The following is a 22,036-nucleotide window of genomic DNA, read 5'->3' on the forward strand; positions in this document are numbered from 1 at the left end:
TAACCATCTGTTTAGCCTGCAGAAAGCGCAGAGAGGAAGAGAGAGAGAGAGGAAGAGAGAGAGGGAAAGAGCAGAGGGAGAATAATAGAGTGGGGGGAGAGAAGAAGGGAGAGAAAGGGAGAGATCAGAGAGAGCGGGAAGTAGAGAGAGGGGGAGAGCTGAGAGGGGATCAGTGTGAAAATACCGGATTTTAGCCCTCACCCTTAGCCCTCAGCCTACACTGCCCTGTGTAGCACAGTGTACATAGGAACACCAGCCCCTTGGCCCTGCTCGCTGGCTGAACCAGTCTCTGTGTCTGCTCGCTGGCTGAACCAGTCTCTGTGTCTGCTCGCTGGCTGAACCAGTCTCTCTGTCTGCTCGCTGGCTGAACCAGTCTCTGTGTCTGCTCGCTGGCTGAACCAGTCTCTGTGTCTGCTCGCTGGCTGAACCAGTCTCTGTGTCTGCTCGCTGGCTGAACCAGTCTCTGTCTGCTCGCTGGCTGAACCAGTCTCTGTGTCAGCTCGCTGGCTGAACCAGTCTCTGTGTCTGCTCGCTGGCTGAACCAGTCTCTGTGTCTGCTCGCTGGCTGAACCAGTCTCTGTGTCTGCTCGCTGGCTGAACCAGTCTCTCCGTCTGCTCGCTGGCTGAACCAGTCTCAAATCAACTCTCTAATTCCCAAATGAGTTTTCATTCTGTTCTGCTGTGATTGGTGCGCTGAGTTCTACAGCTGACTCTGTGATGTCATCACGTTGGCCAAATGTTCCAAAGTAGCGAGAGACACAGAGCCAGTTGTCAGTCAGATACATGCTGATTGTTTGGAGGACAGTCCCATAACTTTGGTTCCGTACAACTTCATCAACAAACTGGCAAACTAGCTAGCGTATGACCGTTCAAACTAGCTAGCGTATGACCGTTCAAACTAGCTAGCGTATGACCGTTCAAACTAGCTAGCGTATGACCGTTCAAACTAGCTAGCGTATGACCGTTCAAACTAGCTAGCGTATGACCGTTCAAACTAGCTAGCGTATGACCGTTCAAACTAGCTAGCGCATGACCGTTCAAACTAGCTTGCACTAAGGCTGCTAGCTGTAGCGTGGTTTGCCGTAGTGTGCTGTGCATCATACACACCGAGTGCGGAGTAATTTTCAGAATTAGTAACGAGGGTTAGACGAACGAGCAAAATCTAGACGAGCAAAATCTAGACTCCTCCCTCGGTTGAGGGAGGAGTCTCGTAGGGGTGACCCATTCTATTCATTATATTTCTATGTGCTGCTGCTACTGCATTGTGGGGGCCGTTGCCTAAAGAGTCGTTTGTTTCAGCAAGGAGCAACAACGTTTCATCACATTGAGTCCGTGTTACAGACGAAACATGGCCGAACGCCGCTGCAGTCAGGTGTTTTTTTCTCCCCAAATTTCGATCTCGTCTCATCGCTGCAACTCCCTAACGAGAGAGAGAGAGAGAGAGAGAGAGAGAGAGAGAGAGAGATGCGTCCTCCGAAACCTATCCCGTTTCTTAACACCCGCCCCGTTTAATCCGGAAGCCAGCCGCACCAATGTGTCGGTCCCGATCGCGGCAGGTTGTGAAACAGCCCGGGATCGAACCCGGGTCTGTAGTGACGCCTCTGCTACTCAGGCGGCCCCTGTGATTTTATTTTCACAATGGTTTTCATCCCGAACCGTCGTAATTCAATTACCGTGCCAACCCTATTCACTCATCCCCTAGCCTAGGACACACACAGAGCGTAACACACACTATATAACCTGGTTTTGCTTTGTCATTGATGGGTTTTCTGTATAGATTGATGAGGGGGAAAACTAACTAAAAAAAAAAACTTTCAAAATGTGGAAAAAGTCAAAGGATCTGAATACTTTCCAAATGCAAAACACAGTGCATTCGGAAAGTATTCAGCCCCTTTGATTTTTTTATACATTTTGTTACATCAAGGATATTATTCAACCACAAAGACCAGGGAGGTTTTCCAATGCTTCGCGAAGAAGGGCACCTATTGGTAGATGGGTAAAAACATTTAAAAAACCAGACTTTAAATATCCCTTTGAGCATGGTGAAGTTATTAATTACACTCTGGATGGTGTATCAATATACCCAGTCACAACAAAGATACAGACGTCCTTCCTAACTCAGTTGCCGGAGAGGAAGGAAACCGCTCAGGGATTTCACCATGATGCACAATGTTGACTTTAAAACAGTTCGTTTAATGGCTGTGATAGGAGGAAAAACTAAGGATCAACTACATTGTCAATTAGCATAGTATTGTGGAGTAACTACAGAGTGAAAAGAAGGAAGCATGTACAGAATGGAGAGTTTTTCAGGATGAGAAATATCCAGAATGGAGTTAAGCACAGGCAACATCCTAGACGAAAATCTGGTTGTCTGTTTCCCAACAGACACTGGGAGATGAATTGACCTATCAGCAGGACAATAACCTAAAACACAAGGCCTAATTTACACTGGAGTTGTTCCTGACTGCCCGAGATACAGTTTTGACTTGAATCTACTTGACAATCTTTGGCAAGACCTGAAAATGGTTGTCTAGCAACGATAGCTTGAAGAATTCTAAAAGAATGAACGGCAAATGTTGCAGAAACCAGGTTTGGAAAGCTCGGAGAAATTACCCAGAAAGACTCTCAGCTGTAATCGCTGCCGAAGGTGATTCATGTATTGATTCAGGGGTTTGAGTTCTAATCTACTCAAAATATATTAAGTGTTATTTTTCATAATTGTAATTTAGGGGAAGGAAAAAATCAAATTTTTCTTCCACTTTGACATCCCTCCCTCCCTATCTCACAAGTTGAAGTGGTATAACCTTAACATTTGATGTAGCATTTGAAGTGACCGTATCAGTGAGACTGTGAGGGAGGGAAGCAGAGTGAGGGAGTCATAGCAGTGAGACTGAGGAAGGGAAGCAGAGTGAGGGAGTCATAGCAGTGAGACTGTCAGGTAGGGAAGCAGAGTGAGGGGGACATAGCAGTGAGACAGGTAGGGACGCAGAGTGAGGGAGTCATAGCAGTGAGACAGGTAGGGACGCAGAGTGAGGGGGACATAGCAGTGAGACAGAGAGGGAGGGTAGCAGAGTGAGGGAGTCATAGCAGTGAGACAGGTAGGGACGCAGAGTGAGGGAGTCATAGCAGTGAGACAGGTAGGGAGGGTAGTAGAGTGAGGGAGTCATAGCAGTGAGACAGGTAGGGACGCAGAGTGAGGGAGTCATAGCAGTGAGACAGAGAGGGGGGGTAGCAGAGTGAGGGAGTCATAGCAGTGAGACAGGTAGGGACGCAGAGTGAGGGAGTCATAGCAGTGAGACAGGTAGGGACGCAGAGTGAGGGAGTCATAGCAGTGAGACAGAGAGGGAGGGTAGCAGAGTGAGGGAGTCATAGCAGTGAGACAGGTAGGGACGCAGAGTGAGGGAGTCATAGCAGTGAGACAGAGAGGGGGGGTAGCAGAGTGAGGGAGTCATAGCAGTGAGACAGGTAGGGACGCAGAGTGAGGGAGTCATAGCAGTGAGACAGAGAGGGAGGGTAGCAGAGTGAGGGAGTCATAGCAGTGAGACTGTGAGGTCATTGCAGACGTGGTGATATGAGGTAAGCCTTTTCCTTGTCGGACGATAATCCACCAGAACACACATCTCCTGCAGAAGGAAGCAGCCAGCATTCTAGAAGGCCTTATAATAATACCAAAGCTTATGTTGTCACTATCGTGTTCTGAGAGCTTTCAGCTAGCCTCATGTAGCTAGCCCTCTGGACAAAAATATCAAGTCTTTCATATTTTAGTACGTCATTGTAAAAACAATAGTTCACTGGCTTCTACAGATCTGTTTTACTGTGGAAATATATATATATATTGTTTTGATGTGTGAAATATATTTGACATTTTACGCAGCACAAATCAGTCAAACGAACATCATATTCTCAAGCGTTTGCCATGACGACAGTTAGTGACATTTATGCCTGGTAAAAAGAACAAGAGATCGTGGTTCTGTGTGGCGGCTTCAGAGAAACGTTGACGCAGACAGACAGGTTGGTGGAGCTATTTAAACCGGCTGTCAAAATCTGTCTGTTTGATACTAATTCACCACACGAGCCCCCCTCACCCCCACAGGAACGAACAGAGACACCTCCACCTCATCTAGCCATGCTTCACTGTGTGAAATGTTTCCCTACCACAGACCTCCTCTGTTTACGTTGGATTCTGGTGTGATGCAGATGGACTCCGTTTACTACTCATGCAAGCTAGTAGTAGCAAGGCAGAGTTAAAAAACTCCTTATTTATTTTATTTAACTAAGCAAGTCAGTTAAGAACAAATTCTTATTTACAATGATGGCCTACCCCGGCCAAACCCCGGACGACGCTGGGCCAACTGTGCGTCGCCCTGTGGGACTCCCGATCACGTCCGGTTGTGATACAGCCTGGATTCGAACCAGGGTGTCTGTAGTGAAGCCTCTAGCACTGAGATGCATTGCCTTAGACCGCTGCGCGCCAAAGATGAAGAGAAAGACAGGAAACAACCGTTCTCAGATGAGGTTTTATTACCGTCTTATTTCCCTGTGGCTCCAGAACATTTTTTTATCAACAGCCAATCCCCTTTTGGAGCATTTCCTATTTTCCACTCATCTTCTCCTGTTAGTTTCCTTTTCAAATCTCTGCAACTTAGTTTTGACATTTATTCCTGGATAATATAATGATGTGTGACTTACTGTAAGTGATTTGGGGCCACGGCAACCTTTTTTTCTGTGTGTTGGTTTGTGGTTGTCGGGGGGGGGGCGGAGGGCCGCTGGTGAGAGAACGGTCATTAATCACAGAGCAGACAACACACTCAGGCTGCTCTAGTACTCACCGCTTGACACATCTGATCTACACGGTTCAATTAGATTTTACATCAGGACGTCTCGCCAGCTTACTTTACTTGCATGCTTACCCCCAGCCGGATCCCTGCCCTCACCAGCTGGCCTGGCTAGAGAGAGAGAGGCAGACACTGTTAGTTTGCTGAAAAGGTAGCAACACTGACGGAGAAGACCAAATCAATCAATAGGCTTTAACACCGTGGAGCGCTGTTTACACCCTTTAACACTGTTCAGAGCACTAGTTAATGTGGCCAGACAGCCTCCCTCAGTAAAGAGCACTAGTTAATGTGGCCAGACAGCCTCCCTCGGTAAAGAGCACTAGTTAATGTGGCCAGACAGCCTCCCTCGGTAAAGAGCACTAGTTAATGTGGCCAGACAGCCTCCCTCAGTAAAGAGCACTAGTTAATGTGGCCAGACAGCCTCCCTCTGTAAAGAGCACTAGTTAATGTGGCCAGACTGCCTCCCTCAGTAACGAGCACTAGTTAATGTGGCCAGACAGCCTCCCTCGGTAAAGAGCACTAGTTAATGTGGCTAGACAGCCTCCCTCAGTAAAGAGCACTAGTTAATATGGCCAGACAGCCTCCCTCAGTAAAGAGCACTAGTTAATGTGGCCAGACAGCCTCCCTCAGTAAAGAGCACTAGTTAATATGGCCAGACAGCCTCCCTCAGTAAAGAGCACTAGTTAATGTGGCCAGACAGCCTCCCTCAGTAAAGAGCACTAGTTAATGTGGCCAGACTGCCTCCCTCAGTAAAGAGCACTAGTTAATGTGGCCAGACTGCCTCCCTCAGTAACGAGCACTAGTTAATGTGGCCAGACTGCCTCCCTCGGTAAAGAGCACTAGTTAATGTGGCCAGACTGCCTCCCTCAGTAACGAGCACTAGTTAATGTGGCCAGACAGCCTCCCTCGGTAAAGAGCACTAGTTAATGTGGCCAGACAGCCTCCCTCAGTAAAGAGCACTAGTTAATGTGGCCAGACTGCCTCCCTCAGTAAAGAGCACTAGTTAATGTGGCCAGACTGCCTCCCTCAGTAACGAGCACTAGTTAATGTGGCCAGACAGCCTCCCTCGGTAAAGAGCACTAGTTAATGTGGCCAGACTGCCTCCCTCAGTAAAGAGCACTAGTTAATGTGGCCAGACTGCCTCCCTCGGTAAAGAGCACTAGTTAATGTGGCCAGACTGCCTCCCTCAGTAAAGAGCACTAGTTAATGTGGCCAGACTGCCTCCCTCAGTAAAGAGCACTAGTTAATGTGGCCAGACTGCCTCCCTCAGTAAAGAGCACTAGTTAATGTGGCCAGACAGCCTCCCTCAGTAAAGAGCACTAGTTAATGTGGCCAGACAGCCTCCCTCTGTAAAGAGCACTAGTTAATATGGCCAGACAGCCTCCCTCTGTAAAGAGCACTAGTTAATGTGGCCAGACAGCCTCCCTCAGTAAAGAGCACTAGTTAATGTGGCCAGACAGCCTCCCTCGGTAAAGAGCACTAGTTAATGTGGCCAGACAGCCTCCCTCAGTAAAGAGCACTAGTTAATGTGGCCAGACAGCCTCCCTCAGTAAAGAGCACTAGTTAATGTGGCCAGACTGCCTCCCTCAGTAAAGAGCACTAGTTAATGTGGCCAGACAGCCTCCCTCGGTAAAGAGCACTAGTTAATGTGGCCAGACAGCCTCCCTCAGTAAAGAGCACTAGTTAATGTGGCCAGACAGCCTCCCTCAGTAAAGAGCACTAGTTAATGTGGCCAGACAGCCTCCCTCAGTAAAGAGCACTAGTTAATGTGGCCAGACTGCCTCCCTCAGTAAAGAGCACTAGTTAATGTGGCCAGACATCTCCCTCAGTAAAGAGCACTAGTTAATGTGGCCAGACTGCCTCCCTCGGTAAAGAGCACTAGTTAATGTGGCCAGACTGCCTCCCTCAGTAAAGAGCACTAGTTAATGTGGCCAGACAGCCTCCCTCGGTATATCGTGTGTTAATATTTTCACTCCGCCATTGATTTATGTCCGGCCCTTTTGTGCAACGGGTTCCACTCCCTGTTTCACTCTCTCTCTGCCAGCGCTAACATGGACACACACACACACACTCAAAATAACCCACACAGTCCTCACTCACACACACACACACACACACACACACACACACACACACACACACACACACACACACACACACACACACACACACACACACACACACACACACAGCCCAGGCTCTGAATGTTTGATTAAAGTTCAATTGACTCCTCCAGCCGGCAGGGCGAGGAACCATTTCACTCCCTATTTGTAGCAGCAAAGCTCTCCTTGACATGTTCTTTTGTTCCCATTGAGCTGCCCGCCACCCCAGCAGCCTCAGCAGCGCTGCTCCTAATAGCCCAGCATTCAGCCTTCCTGCCTCCCAGCATTCAGCCTTCCTGCCTCCCAGCATTCAGCCTTCCTGCCTCCCAGCATTCAGCCTTCCTGCCTCCCAGCCTTCCTGCCTCCCAGCATTCAGCCTTCCTGCCTCCCAGCATTCAGCCTTCCTGCCTCCCAGTATTCAGCCTTCCTGCCTCCCAGTATTCAGCCTTCCTGCCTCCCAGCATTCAGCCTTCCTGCCTCCCAGCATTCAGCCTTCCTGCCTCCCAGCATTCAGCCTTCCTGCCTCCCAGCATTCAGCCTTCCTGCCTCCCAGCATTCAGCCTGCCTGCCTCCCAGCTTTCCAGCCTTCCTGCCTCCCAGCTTTCCAGCCTTCCTGCCTCCCAGCTTTCCAGCCTTCCTGCCTCTCCGATTTCCATCCTTCCTGCCTCCCAGCTTTCCAGCCTTCCTGCTTAATCCTGGGTTGGACAGACATTACCACAGCAGCAGCACAAACGTACCTGGCTACTAGCTAAACCTGGCGTGGAGTCATGGACTCAGTGACCTGGGGTCATGGACTCAGTGACCTGGGGTCATGGACTCAGTGACCCTGGAGTCGTGGTTTCAGTGACCTGGAGTCATGGACTCAGTGACCTTCGAGTCGTGGTCTCAGTGACCTGGAGTTGTGGACTCAGTGACCTGGAGTCATGGACTCAGTGACCTTCGAGTCGTGGTCTCAGTGACCTTCGAGTCGTGGTCTCAGTGACCTTCGAGTCGTGGTCTCAGTGACCTTCGAGTCGTGGTCTCAGTGACCTTCGAGTCGTGGTCTCAGTGACCTTCGAGTCGTGGTCTCAGTGACCTTCGAGTCGTGGTCTCAGTGACCTCCGAGTCGTGGTCTCAGTGACCTTCGAGTCGTGGTCTCAGTGACCTTCGAGTCGTGGTCTCAGTGACCTTCGAGTCGTGGTCTCAGTGACCTTCGAGTCGTGGTCTCAGTGACCTTCGAGTCGTGGTCTCAGTGACCTTTCCCATGCAATGGTTAACAACTTGGTAAAAAATATATATATTTTATTTTACATATGTTATTCTGGTGAATAACATTTTTGTTTGGTTAATTTATTAATTTATGAAACTGATCTATCCCCTCTTTACTTGCTTAGTTATTAGTTCTTCAGTTACAACACAGGGAATTGGAGACTCATTGTGTGTGTTTTCATTCTACTGGTGCCTAAAGGTGAGCATGTCAGAGGTGCTGCTCTCAGAGGTGCTGCTATCAGAGGTGCTGCTATCAGAGGTGCTGCTCTCAGAGGTCCTGCTCTCAGAGGTGCTGCTATCAGAGGTGCTGCTCTCAGAGGTGCTGCTCTCAGAGGTGCTGCTCTCAGAGGTGCTGCTCTCAGAGGTGCTGCTCTCAGAGGTGCCGCTCTCAGAGGTGCTGCTCTCAGAGGTGCTGCTATCAGAGGTGCTGCTCTCATCCTCCCTCTCCCATGTCTACCTTGCAGGGTGAGTTGATAACCTTCTACTACTACTGGAAGAAGACTCCTGAAGCAGCGTCGTCCAGGGCCCACCGTAGACACCGTCGCCAGCCTGTGTTCCGACGCATCAAGACACGTACCGCCTCCACCCCCGTCAACATCCCGTCTAGACCCCCCTCCTCAGAGTTCTGTAAGTGGTCCACTAACCCTCCACCCCCGTCAACATCCTGTCTAGACCCCCCTCCTCAGAGTTCTGTAAGTGGTCCACTAACCCTCCACCCTTGTCAACATCCTGTCTAGACCCCCCTCCTCAGAGTTCTGTAAGTGGTCCACTAACCCTCCACCCCGTCAACATCCCGTCTAGACCCCCCTCCACCCCCGTCAACATCCTGTCTAGACCCCCCTCCACCCCCGTCAACATCCCGTCTAGACCCCCCTCCTCAGAGTTCTGTAAGTGGTCCACTAACCCTCCACCCCGTCAACATCCTGTCTAGACCCCCCTCCACCCCCGTCAACATCCCGTCTAGACCCCCCTCCTCAGAGTTCTGTAAGTGGTCCACTAACCCTCCACCCCGTCAACATCCCGTCTAGACCACCCTCCACCCCCGTCAACATCCCGTCTAGACCCCCCTCAGAGTTCTGTAAGTGGTCCACTAACCCTCCACCCCGTCAACATCCTGTCTAGACCCCCCTCCACCCCCGTCAACATCCCGTCTAGACCCCCCTCCACCCCCGTCAACATCCCGTCTAGACCCCCCTCCACCCCGTCAACATCCTGTCTAGACCCCCCTCCTCAGAGTTCTGTAAGTGGTCCACTAACCCTCCACTCCCGTCAACATCCTGTCTAGACCCCCCTCCACCCCGTCAACATCCCGTCTAGACCACCCTCCTCAGAGTTCTGTAAGTGGTCCGCTAACCCTCCACCCTCGTCTAGACTACCCTTGACCACCCTCCTCAGAGGAATGGATTTGAAATTAGTATATTTTTTGTTCTCAACTGGTACAGTTTTGTATTACTGTGTAGGAGGGATCAACCTTTAATAATACATGTTTACTTACCACTGTTAATGTGACAACATTGTATTGTTAAAGTTGAAGAGTTATTTCGGTACTTTTGCATGGAAGCTGGTTTTTTGATTTAGAAAGGTGTATTCTGTCCTCCAGTAGACCTGAGTTCAGCCAGTGAAGATGACTTGGACAGTGAAGACAGTGAGCAGGAGCTGAAGGGTTACGCCTGTCGACACTGTTTCACCACCAGTAAGTACCATCATCTCTGTGTTATCCACACACACCATCACACACACACACACACACACCATCACACACCATCACACACACACACACCATCACACACACACACCATCACAGCGACCTGGCGTGACAGTCGTCGTGGTATGTGATCCGTTTAAATCCCACCTCGAACTGAGACGGGACTGTGGGCTGTATGAGTCCTCTGTCTCCGTCTCCCTGTGTGTATGAGTCCTCTGTCTCCCTGTCTAGCTGTGTGTATGAGTCCTCTGTCTCCCTGTCTAGCTGTGTGTATGAGTCCTCTGTCTCCCTGTGTGTATGAGTCCTCCGTCTCCCCCTCTCGCTGTGAATATGAATCCTCTGTCTCCCTGTGTGTATGAGTCCTCTGTATCCCTGTGTGTATGAGTCCTCTGTCTCCCTGTGTGTATGAGTCCTCTGTATCCCTGTGTGTATGAGTCCTCTGTCTCCCTGTGTGTATGAATCCTCTGTCTCCCTGTCGAGCTGTGTGTATGAGTCCTCTGTCTCCCTGTGTGTACGAGTCCTCTGTCTCCCTGTCTAGCTGTGTGTATGAGTCCTCTGTCTCCCTGTCTAGCTGTGTGTATGAGTACTTTGTCTCCCTGTGTGTATGAGTCCTCTGTCTCCCTCTCTAGCTGTGTGTATGAGTCCTCTGTATCCCTGTGTGTATGAGTCTTCTGTCTCCCTGTCTAGCTGTGTGTATGAGTCTTCTGTCTCCCTGTCTAGCTGTGTGTATGAGTCCTCTGTCTTCCTGTGTGTATGAGTCCTCTGTCTCCCTGTCTAGCTGTGTGTATGAGTCCTCTGTCTCCATCTAGCTGTGTGTATGAGTCTTCTGTCTCCCTGTGTGTATGAGTCCTCTGTCTCCCTGTGTGTATGAGTCCTCTGTCTCCCTGTGTATATGAGTCCTCTGTCTCCCTGTGTATATGAGTCCTCTGTCTCCCTGTGTGTATGAGTCCTCTGTCTCCCTGTGTGTATGAGTCCTCTGTCTCCCTGTGTGTATGAGTCGTCTGTCTCCCTGTGTGTATGAGTCGTCTGTCTCCCTGTGTGTATGAGTCGTCTGTCTCCCTGTGTGTGTGAGTCGTCTGTCTCCCTGTGTGTATGAGTCCTATGTCTCCGTCTAGCTGTGTGTATGAGTCCTCTGTCTCCCTGTGTGTATGAGTCGTCTGTCTCCCTGTGTGTATGAGTCGTTTGTCTCCCTGTGTGTATGAGTCCTATGTCTCCGTCTAGCTGTGTGTATGAGTCGTCTGTCTAGCTGTGTGTATGAGTCGTCTGTCTCCCTGTGTGTATGAGTCGTCTGTCTCCCTGTGTGTATGAGTCGTCTGTCTCCCTGTGTGTATGAGTCGTCTGGCTCCCTGTGTGTATGAGTCGTCTGTCTCCCTGTGTGTATGAGTCGCCTGTCTCCCTGTGTGTATGAGTCGTCTGTCTCCCTGTGTGTATGAGTCGTCTGTCTCCCTCTCTAGCTAGGTGTATGAGTCCTCTGTCTCCCTCTCTAGCTGTGTATATGAGTCCTCTGTCTCCCTGTGTGTATGAGTCCTCTGTCTCCCTGTGTGTATGAGTCCTCTGTCTCCCTGTGTGTATGAGTCCTCTGTCTCCCTCTCTAGCTGTGTGTATGAGTTCTCTGTCTCCCTGTCTCCCTGTGTGTGTGAGTCTTCTGTCTCCCTGTCTAGCTGTGTGTATGAGTCTTCTGTCTCCCTGTCTAGCTGTGTGTATGAGTCCTCTGTCTCCCTGTGTGTATGAGTCCTCTGTCTCCCTGTCTAGCTGTGTGTATGAGTCCTCTGTCTCCGTCTAGCTGTGTGTATGAGTCTTCTGTCTCCCTGTCTCCCTGTGTGTATGAGTCCTCTGTCTCCCTCTCTAGCTGTGTGTATGAGTCCTCTGTCTCCCTGTGTGTATGAGTCCTCTGTCTCCCTGTGTGTATGAGTCGTCTGTCTCCCTGTGTGTATGAGTCGTCTGTCTCCCTGTGTGTATGAGTCCTCTGTCTCCCTGTGTGTATGAGTCGTCTGTCTCCCTGTGTGTATGAGTCGTCTGTCTCCCTGTGTGTATGAGTCGTCTGTCTCCCTGTGTGTATGAGTCGTCTGTCTCCCTGTGTGTATGAGTCGTCTGTCTCCCTGTGTGTATGAGTCCTCTGTCTCTGTCTCCCTGTGTGTATGAGCCGTCTGTCTCCCTGTGTGTATGAGTCGTCTGTCTCCCTGTGTGTATGAGTCGTCTGTCTCCCTGTGTGTATGAGTCCTCTGTCTCCCTGTGTGTATGAGTCGTCTGTCTCCCTGTGTGTATGAGTCGTCTGTCTCCCTGTGTGTATGAGTCGTCTGTCTCCCTGTGTGTATGAGTCCTCTGTCTCCCTCTCTAGCTAGGTGTATGAGTCCTCTGTCTCCCTCTCTAGCTGTGTATATGAGTCCTCTGTCTCCCTGTGTGTATGAGTCCTCTGTCTCCCTCTCTAGCTGTGTGTATGAGTCCTCTGTCTCCCTGTCTCCCTGTGTGTGTGAGTCTTCTGTCTCCCTGTCAAGCTGTGTGTATGAGTCTTCTGTCTCCCTGTCTAGCTGTGTGTATGAGTCCTCTGTCTCCCTGTGTGTATGAGTCCTCTGTCTCCCTGTCTAGCTGTGTGTATGAGTCCTCTGTCTCCGTCTAGCTGTGTGTATGAGTCTCCCTGTCTCCCTGTGTGTATGAGTCCTCTTTCTCCCTCTCTAGCTGTGTGTATGAGTCGTCTGTCTCCCTGTGTGTATGAGTCCTCTGTCTCCCTGTGTGTATGAGTCGTCTGTCTCCCTGTGTGTATGAGTCCTCTGTCTCCCTGTGTGTATGAGTCCTCTGTCTCCCTGTGTGTATGAGTCCTCTGTCTCCCTGTGTGTATGAGTCGTCTGTCTCCCTGTGTGTATGAGTCGTCTGTCTCCCTGTGTGTATGAGTCGTCTGTCTCCCTGTGTGTATGAGTCCTATGTCTCCGTCTAGCTGTGTGTATGAGTCGTCTCATCTCCCTGTGTGTATGAGTCGTCTGTCTCCCTGTGTGTATGGGTCCTATGTCTCCGTCTAGCTGTGTGTATGAGTCGTCTGTCTCCCTGTGTGTATGAGTCGTCTGTCTCCCTGTGTGTATGAGTCCTCTGTCTCACTGTGTGTATGAGTCCTCTGTCTCCCTGTGTGTATGAGTCGTCTGTCTCCCTGTGTGTATGAGTCGTCTGTCTCCCTGTGTGTATGAGTCCTATGTCTCCGTCTAGCTGTGTGTATGAGTCTTCTGTCTCCCTGTCTAGCTGTGTGTATGAGTCCTCTGTCTCCCTGTGCGTATGAGTCCTCTGTCTCCCTGTCTAGCTGTGTGTATGAGTCCTCTGTCTCCGTCTAGCTGTGTGTATGAGTCTTCTGTCTCCCTGTGTGTATGAGTCCTCTGTCTCCCTGTGTGTATGAGTCCTCTGTCTCCCTGTGTATATGAGTCCTCTGTCTCCCTGTGTATATGAGTCCTCTGTCTCCCTGTGTGTATGAGTCCTCTGTCTCCCTGTGTGTATGAGTCCTCTGTCTCCCTGTGTGTATGAGTCCTCTGTCTCCCTGTGTGTATGAGTCGTCTGTCTCCCTGTGTGTGTGAGTCGTCTGTCTCCCTGTGTGTATGAGTCCTATGTCTCCGTCTAGCTGTGTGTATGAGTCGTCTGTCTCCCTGTGTGTATGAGTCGTCTGTCTCCCTGTGTGTATGAGTCGTTTGTCTCCCTGTGTGTATGAGTCCTATGTCTCCGTCTAGCTGTGTGTATGAGTCGTCTGTCTAGCTGTGTGTATGAGTCGTCTGTCTCCCTGTGTGTATGAGTCGTCTGGCTCCCTGTGTGTATGAGTCGTCTCTCTCCCTGTGTGTATGAGTCGTCTCTCTCCCTGTGTGTATGAGTCGTCTGTCTCCCTGTGTGTATGAGTCGTCTGTCTCCCTGTGTGTATGAGTCGTCTCTCTCCCTGTGTGTATGAGTCGTCTGTCTCCCTGTGTGTATGAGTCGTCTGTCTCCCTCTCTAGCTAGGTGTATGAGTCCTCTGTCTCCCTCTCTAGCTGTGTATATGAGTCCTCTGTCTCCCTGTGTGTATGAGTCCTCTGTCTCCCTGTGTGTATGAGTCCTCTGTCTCCCTGTGTGTATGAGTCCTCTGTCTCCCTCTCTAGCTGTGTGTATGAGTCCTCTGTCTCCCTGTCTCCCTGTGTGTGTGAGTCTTCTGTCTCCCTGTCTAGCTGTGTGTATGAGTCTTCTGTCTCCCTGTCTAGCTGTGTGTATGAGTCCTCTGTCTCCCTGTGTGTATGAGTCTTCTGTCTCCCTGTCTAGCTGTGTGTATGAGTCGTCTGTCTCCCTGTGTGTATGAGTCCTCTGTCTCCCTGTGTATATGAGTCGTCTGTCTCCCTGTGTGTATGAGTCCTCTGTCTCTGTCTCCCTGTGTGTATGAGTCGTCTGTCTCCCTGTGTGTATGAGTCGTCTGTCTCCCTGTGTGTATGAGTCCTCTGTCTCCCTGTGTGTATGAGTCGTCTGTCTCCCTGTGTGTATGAGTCGTCTGTCTCCCTCTCTAGCTAGGTGTATGAGTCCTCTGTCTCCCTCTCTAGCTGTGTGTATGAGTCGTCTGTCTCCCTGTGTGTATGAGTCCTCTGTCTCTGTCTCCCTGTGTGTATGAGTCGTCTGTCTCCCTGTGTGTATGAGTCCTATGTCTCCGTCTAGCTGTGTGTATGAGTCGTCTGTCTCCCTGTGTGTATGAGTCGTCTGTCTCCCTGTGTGTATGAGTCGTCTGTCTCTGTCTCCCTGTGTGTATGAGTCGTCTGTCTCCCTGTGTGTATGAGTCCTCTGTCTCCCTGTGTGTATGAGTCGTCTGTCTCCCTGTGTGTATGAGTCGTCTGTCTCCCTGTGTGTATGAGTCGTCTGTCTCCCTGTGTGTATGAGTCGTCTGTCTCCCTGTGTGTATGAGTCCTCTGTCTCCCTGTGTGTATGAGTCGTCTGTCTCCCTGTGTGTATGAGTCGTCTGTCTCCCTCTCTAGCTAGGTGTATGAGTCCTCTGTCTCCCTCTCTAGCTGTGTATATGAGTCCTCTGTCTCCCTGTGTGTATGAGTCCTCTGTCTCCCTGTGTGTATGAGTCCTCTGTCTCCCTCTCTAGCTGTGTGTATGAGTCCTCTGTCTCCCTGTCTCCCTGTGTGTGTGAGTCCTCTGTCTCCCTGTCTAGCTGTGTGTATGAGTCTTCTGTCTCCCTGTCTAGCTGTGTGTATGAGTCCTCTGTCTCCCTGTCTAGCTGTGTGTATGAGTCCTCTGTCTCCGTCTAGCTGTGTGTATGAGTCTTCTGTCTCCCTGTCTCCCTGTGTGTATGAGTCCTCTGTCTCCCTCTCTAGCTAGGTGTATGAGTCCTCTGTCTCCCTCTCTAGCTGTGTGTATGAGTCCTCTGACTCCCTGTGTGTATGAGTCCTCTGTCTCCCTGTGTGTATGAGCCGTCTGTCTCCCTGTGTGTATTGAGTCCTCTGTCTCCCTGTGTGTATGAGTCCTATGTCCCCCTCTCTAGCTAGGTGTATGAGTCCTCTGTCTCCCTCTCTAGCTGTGTGTATGAGTCCTCTGTCTCCCTGTGTGTATGAGTCCTCTGTCTCCCTGTGTGTATGAGTCCTCTGTCTCCCTGTGTGTATGAGTCGTCTGTCTCCCTGTGTGTATGAGTCCTCTGTCTCCCTGTGTGTATGAGTCCTCTGGCTCCCTGTGTGTATGAGTCGTCTGTCTCCCTGTGTGTATGAGTCCTATGTCTCTGTCTAGCTGTGTGTATGAGTCGTCTGTCTCCCTGTGTGTATGAGTCGTCTGTCTCCCTGTGTGTATGAGTCCTCTGTCTCCCTGTGTATATGAGTCGTCTGTCTCCCTGTGTGTATGAGTCCTCTGTCTCTGCCTCCCTGTGTGTATGAGTCGTCTGTCTCCCTGTGTGTATGAGTCCTCTGTCTCCCTGTGTGTATGAGTCCTCTGTCTCCCTGTGTGTATGAGTCCTCTGTCTCCCTCTCTAGCTGTGTATATGAGTCCTCTGTCTCCCTGTGTGTATGAGTCCTCTGTCTCCCTGTGTGTATGAGTCCTCTGTCTCCCTGTGTGTATGAGTCCTCTGTCTCCCTGTCTCCCTGTGTGTGTGAGTCTTCTGTCTCCCTGTCTAGCTGTGTGTATGAGTCCTCTGTCTCCCTGTGTGTATGAGTCCTCTGTCTCCCTGTCTAGCTGTGTGTATGAGTCCTCTGTCTCTGTCTCCCTGTGTGTATGAGTCCTCTGTCTCCCTGTGTGTATGAGTCCTCTGTCTCCCTCTCTAGCTAGGTGTATGAGTCCTCTGTCTCCCTCTCTAGCTAGGTGTATGAGTCCTCTGTCTCCCTCTCTAGCTGTGTGTATGAGTCCTCTGTCTCCCTGTGTGTATGAGTCCTCTGTCTCCCTGTGTGTATGAGTCCTCTGTCTCCCTGTGTGTATGAGCCGTCTGTCTCCCTGTGTGTATGAGTCCTCTGTCTCCCTGTGTGTATGAGTCCTCTGTCTCCCTGTGTGTATGAGTCGTCTGTCTCCCTGTGTGTATGAGTCCTATGTCTCCGTCTAGCTGTGTGTATGAGTCGTCTGTCTCCCTGTGTGTATGAGTCCTATGTCTCCGTCTAGCTGTGTGTATGAGTCGTCTGTCTCCGTCGTCTGTCTCCCTGTGTGTATGAGTCCTCTGTTTCCCTGTGTGTATGAGTCCTCTGTCTCTGTCTCCCTGTGTGTATGAGTCCTCTGTCTCCCTGTGTGTATGAGTCCTCTGTCTCCCTGTGTGTATGAGTCCTCTGTCTCCCTGTGTGTATGAGTCCTCTGTCTCCCTGTGTGTATGAGTCCTCTGTCTCCCTGTGTGTATGAGTCGTCTGTCTCCCTGTGTGTATGAGTCGTCTGCCTCCCTGTGTGTATGAGTCCTCTGTCTCCGTCTAGCTGTGTGTATGAGTCTTCTGTCTCCCTGTCTCTCTGTGTGTATGAGTCCTCTGTCTCCCTGTGTGTATGAGTCCTCTGTCTCTGGCTCCCTGTGTGTATGAGTCGTCTGTCTCCCTGTGTGTATGAGTCCTATGTCTCCGTCTAGCTGTGTGTATGAGTCGTCTGTCTCCGTCGTCTGTCTCCCTGTGTGTATGAGTCCTCTGTCTCCCTGTGTGTATGAGTCCTCTGTCTCTGTCTCCCTGTGTGTATGAGTCCTCTGTCTCCCTGCGTGTATGAGTCCTCTGTCTCCCTGTGTGTATGAGTCCTCTGTCTCCCTGTGTGTATGAGTCCTCTGTCTCCCTGTGTGTATGAGTCGTCTGTCTCCCTGTGTGTGTGGGTCGTCTGTCTCCCTGTGTATATGAGTCGTCTGTCTCCCTGTGTGTATGAGTCCTCTGTCTCCCTGTGTGTATGAGTCTTCTGTCTCCCTGTGTGTATGAGTCGTCTGTCTCCCTCTCTAGCTGTGTATATGAGTCCTCTGTCTCCCTCTCTAGCTGTGTATATGAGTCCTCTGTCTCCCTGTGTGTATGAGTCGTCTGTCTCCCTCTCTAGCTGTGTATATGAGTCCTCTGTCTCCCTGTGTATATGAGTCCTCTGTCTCCCTGTGTGTATGAGTCCTCTGTCTCCCTGTGTGTATGAGTCCTCTGTCTCCCTGTGTGTATGAGTCCTCCGTCTCCCTGTGTGTATGAGTCCTTTGTCTCCCTGTGTGTATGAGTCGTCTGTCTCCCTGTGTGTATGAGTCCTCTGTCTCCCTGTGTGTATGAGTCCTCCGTCTCCCTGTGTGTATGAGTCCTCCGTCTCCCTGTGTGTATGAGTCCTCTGTCTCCCTGTGTGTATGAGTCCTCTGTCTAGCTGTGTGTATGAGTCCTCTGTCTAGCTGTGTGTATGAGTCCTCTGTCTCCCTGTGTGTATGAGTCCTCTGTCTAGCTGTGTGTATGAGTCTTCTGTCTCCCTGTCTAGCTAGGTGTATGAGTCCTCTGTCTCCCTCTCTAGCTAGGTGTATGAGTCCTTTGTCTCGCTGTGTGTGTGAGTCATCTGTCTCGCTGTGTGTGTGAGTCATCTGTCTCCCTGTGTGTAGTGATATTTATGAGTCCTCTGTCTCTGCCGTCTCTCTCAGCCTCTAAGGACTGGCACCACGGTGGCAGAGAGAACATCTTGTTGTGTACAGACTGTCGTATCCACTTTAAGAAGTACGGTGAGCTGCCTCCCATCGAGAAGCCAGTGGACCCGCCCCCGTTTATGTTCAAACCCGTCAAAGAGGATGAGGATGGACTCAGCGGCAAGCATAGCATGAAGACCCGACGCAACAGAGGATCGGTACGCCTCCCTCTCTATCGCTCTCTCTCTGTCCTTCTTCTCTCTCTCTTTTCTCGCTTTCTCTTTCTCTCTCGGTGCTCTTTCTTCTCTCTCTTTCTCTCTCTGTGCTCTTTCTTCTCTCTCTTCTCTCTCTTTCTCCTCTCTCTCTTTCTCTCTCTGTGCTCTCTCTTCTCTCTCTCTCTCTTTCTCTCTCTGCTCTTTCTTCTCTTTCTCCTCTCTTTCTCCTCTCTCTCTTTCTCCTCTCTCTCTTCTCTCTCTCTCTCTCTTTCTCTCTCTGTGCTCTTTCTTCTCTCTCTCTCTCTTCTCTCTCTTTCTCTCTCTGCTCTTTCTTCTCTCCTATCGCTTTCTCTTTCTCTCTCTGTGCTCTTTCTTCTCTCTCTCTCTTTCTCTCTGTGCTCTTTCTTCTCTCTCTTCTCTCTCTTTCTCTTTCTCTCTCTGTGCTCTTTCTTCTCTCTCTTCTCTCGCTTTCTCTTTCTCTCTCTGTGCTCTTTCTTCTCTCTCTCTTTCTCTCTCTGCTCTTTTCTCTCTCTCTCTTTCTCGTTGTCTCTTTCTTTCTCTATAATCATGTTTCCATCCATAGTTTTTATACGAGTAAAGTCATACTGTATACAAAAAAAATCACCATAGCTGTGATGGAAACAGGAAGTATAGGTACAGTTTTATAAATGCAGACAGATCATTTGTTAGTTCGACAAGGTGGGATATTTTTGTGTCGGTAAAATAAATGTGGGAAATGTCTTTATGCGCCAATATTGATATAATAACCATCGTATCGAAGTAAACTTGGAGTCACGCGATGACGTGTGGTCTTGTCACTATGACTCGTCTTGAAAGTATACAGTAGAGGTCGACCGATTATCATTTTTCAACGCCGATACCGATTATTGGAGGAACAAAAAATATATATATTTTTAGATATGTATATATATTTGTAATAATGACAAATACAACAATACTGAATGAACAATTAACACTTTTATTTTAACTTAATATAATACATAAATCTATTTAGTCTCAAATAAATAATGAAACATGTTCAATTTGGATTAAATAATGCAAAAACAAAGTGTTGGAGAAGAAAGTAAAAGTGCAATATGTGCCATGTAAGAAAGCTAACGTTTAAGTTCCTTGCTCAGAACATGAGAATATATGAAAGCTGGTGGTTCCTTTTAACATGAGTCTTCAATATTCCCAGGTAAGAAGTTTTAGGTTGTAGTTATTATAGAAATTATCGGACTATTTCTCTCTCTACCATTTGTATTTCATATACCTTTGACTATTGGATGTTCTAATAGGTACTTTAGTATTGCCAGTCTAATCTCAGGAGTTGATAGGCTTGAAGTCATAAACAGCGCTGTGCTGGAAGCATTGCTAAGAGCTGCTGGCAAACGCAGTAATGTGCTGTTTGAATGAACGCTTACGGGCCTGCTGCTGCCTACCACCGCTCAGTCAGACTGCTCTATCAAATATCAAATCATAGACTTAATTATAATATAATAAACACACAGAAATACGAGCCTTAGGTCATGGGCTTGCACAGAACGCAAGAGAAGTGACACAATTTCCCTAGTTAAAAGAAATTCATGTTAGCAGGCAATATTAACTAAATATGCAGGTTTAAAAAATATATACTTGTGTATTGATTTTAAGAAAGGCATTGATGTTTATGGTTAGGTACGATTATGCTTTTTTCGCGAATGCACTTTTGTTAAATCATCCCCCGTTTGGCGAAGTAGGCTGTGATTCGATGATAAATTAACAGGTACCTTATTGATTATATGCAACGCAGGACAAGCTAGTTAACCTAGTGATATCATCAACCATGTGTAGTTAACCTAGTGATATCATCAACCATGTGTAGTTAACCTAGTGATATCATCAACCATGTGTAGTTAACCTAGTAATATCATCAACCATGTGTAGTTAACCTAGTAATATCATCAACCATGTGTAGTTAACCTAGTGATATCATCAACCATGTGTAGTTAACCTAGAGAATATCATCAACCATGTGTAGTTAACCTAGTGATATCATCAACCATGTGTAGTTAACCTAGTAATATCATCAACCATGTGTAGTTAACCTAGCGATATCATCAACCATGTGTAGTTAACCTAGTAATATCATCAACCATGTGTAGTTAACCTAGTAATATCATCAACCATGTGTAGTTAACCTAGTGATATCATCAACCATGTGTAGTTAACCTAGTGATATCATCAACCATGTGTAGTTAACCTAGCGATATCATCAACCATGTGTAGTTAACCTAGTGATATCATCAACCATGTGTAGTTAACCTAGTGATATCATCAACCATGTGTAGTTAACCTAGTGATATCATCAACCATGTGTAGTTAACCTAGTGATATCATCAACCATGTGTAGTTAACCTAGTGATATCATCAACCATGTGTAGTTAACCTAGTAATATCATCAACCATGTGTAGTTAACCTAGTAATATCATCAACCATGTGTAGTTAACCTAGTAATATCATCAACCATGTGTAGTTAACCTAGTGATATCATCAACCATGTGTAGTTAACCTAGTAATATCATCAACCATGTGTAGTTAACCTAGTGATATCATCAACCATGTGTAGTTAACCTAGTAATATCATCAACCATGTGTAGTTAACCTAGTGATATCATCAACCATGTGTAGTTAACCTAGTAATATCATCAACCATGTGTAGTTAACCTAGTAATATCATCAACCATGTGTAGTTAACCTAGTGATATCATCAACCATGTGTAGTTAACCTAGTGATATCATCAACCATGTGTAGTTAACCTAGTGATATCATCAACCATGTGTAGTTAACCTAGTGATATCATCAACCATGTGTAGTTAACCTAGTGATATCATCAACCATGTGTAGTTAACCTAGTGATATCATCAACCATGTGTAGTTAACCTAGTAATATCATCAACCATGTGTAGTTAACCTAGTGATATCATCAACCATGTGTAGTTAACCTAGTGATATCATCAACCATGTGTAGTTAACCTAGAGAATATCATCAACCATGTGTAGTTAACCTAGTGATATCATCAACCATGTGTAGTTAACCTAGTAATATCATCAACCATGTGTAGTTAACCTAGCGATATCATCAACCATGTGTAGTTAACCTAGTAATATCATCAACCATGTGTAGTTAACCTAGTAATATCATCAACCATGTGTAGTTAACCTAGTGATATCATCAACCATGTGTAGTTAACCTAGTGATATCATCAACCATGTGTAGTTAACCTAGTAATATCATCAACCATGTGTAGTTAACCTAGTGATATCATCAACCATGTGTAGTTAACCTAGTGATATCATCAACCATGTGTAGTTAACCTAGTAATATCATCAACCATGTGTAGTTAACCTAGTGATATCATCAACCATGTGTAGTTAACCTAGTGATATCATCAACCATGTGTAGTTAACCTAGTGATATCATCAACCATGTGTAGTTAACCTAGCGATATCATCAACCATGTGTAGTTAACCTAGTAATATCATCAACCATGTGTAGTTAACCTAGTGATATCATCAACCATGTGTAGTTAACCTAGAGAATATCATCAACCATGTGTAGTTAACCTAGTGATATCATCAACCATGTGTAGTTAACCTAGTAATATCATCAACCATGTGTAGTTAACCTAGCGATATCATCAACCATGTGTAGTTAACCTAGTAATATCATCAACCATGTGTAGTTAACCTAGTAATATCATCAACCATGTGTAGTTAACCTAGTGATATCATCAACCATGTGTAGTTAACCTAGTGATATCATCAACCATGTGTAGTTAACCTAGTAATATCATCAACCATGTGTAGTTAACCTAGTGATATCATCAACCATGTGTAGTTAACCTAGTGATATCATCAACCATGTGTAGTTAACCTAGTAATATCATC

At 47.9% G+C, this 22,036-nt stretch overlaps 1 protein-coding gene across 15 annotated transcripts in view; it reads left to right on the plus strand.

Annotated features, from left to right (window-relative positions):
- Positions 1-22,036, plus strand: part of LOC129861339 (arginine-glutamic acid dipeptide repeats protein-like) — a 449,087-nt gene that overhangs the window by 406,740 nt on the left and 20,311 nt on the right. For 7 of the 15 annotated variants that reach the window (XM_055932685.1, XM_055932683.1, XM_055932684.1 and 4 more), the window contains 3 exons: positions 8,650-8,812; positions 9,786-9,878; positions 17,908-18,107. In XM_055932685.1, the coding sequence (XP_055788660.1) occupies positions 8,650-8,812; positions 9,786-9,878; positions 17,908-18,107 (456 nt within the window). Of the gene's footprint in view, positions 1-8,649; positions 8,813-9,099; positions 9,170-9,405; positions 9,426-9,487; positions 9,523-9,785; positions 9,879-17,907; positions 18,108-22,036 lie in introns of those variants that run through there. The other 8 variants (XM_055932682.1, XM_055932689.1, XM_055932690.1 and 5 more) reach the window with 7 other exon arrangements.

This window comes from Salvelinus fontinalis, chromosome 8 (assembly GCF_029448725.1).
Source record: "Salvelinus fontinalis isolate EN_2023a chromosome 8, ASM2944872v1, whole genome shotgun sequence".
NCBI classification, from domain to species: Eukaryota; Metazoa; Chordata; class Actinopteri; order Salmoniformes; family Salmonidae; genus Salvelinus; species Salvelinus fontinalis.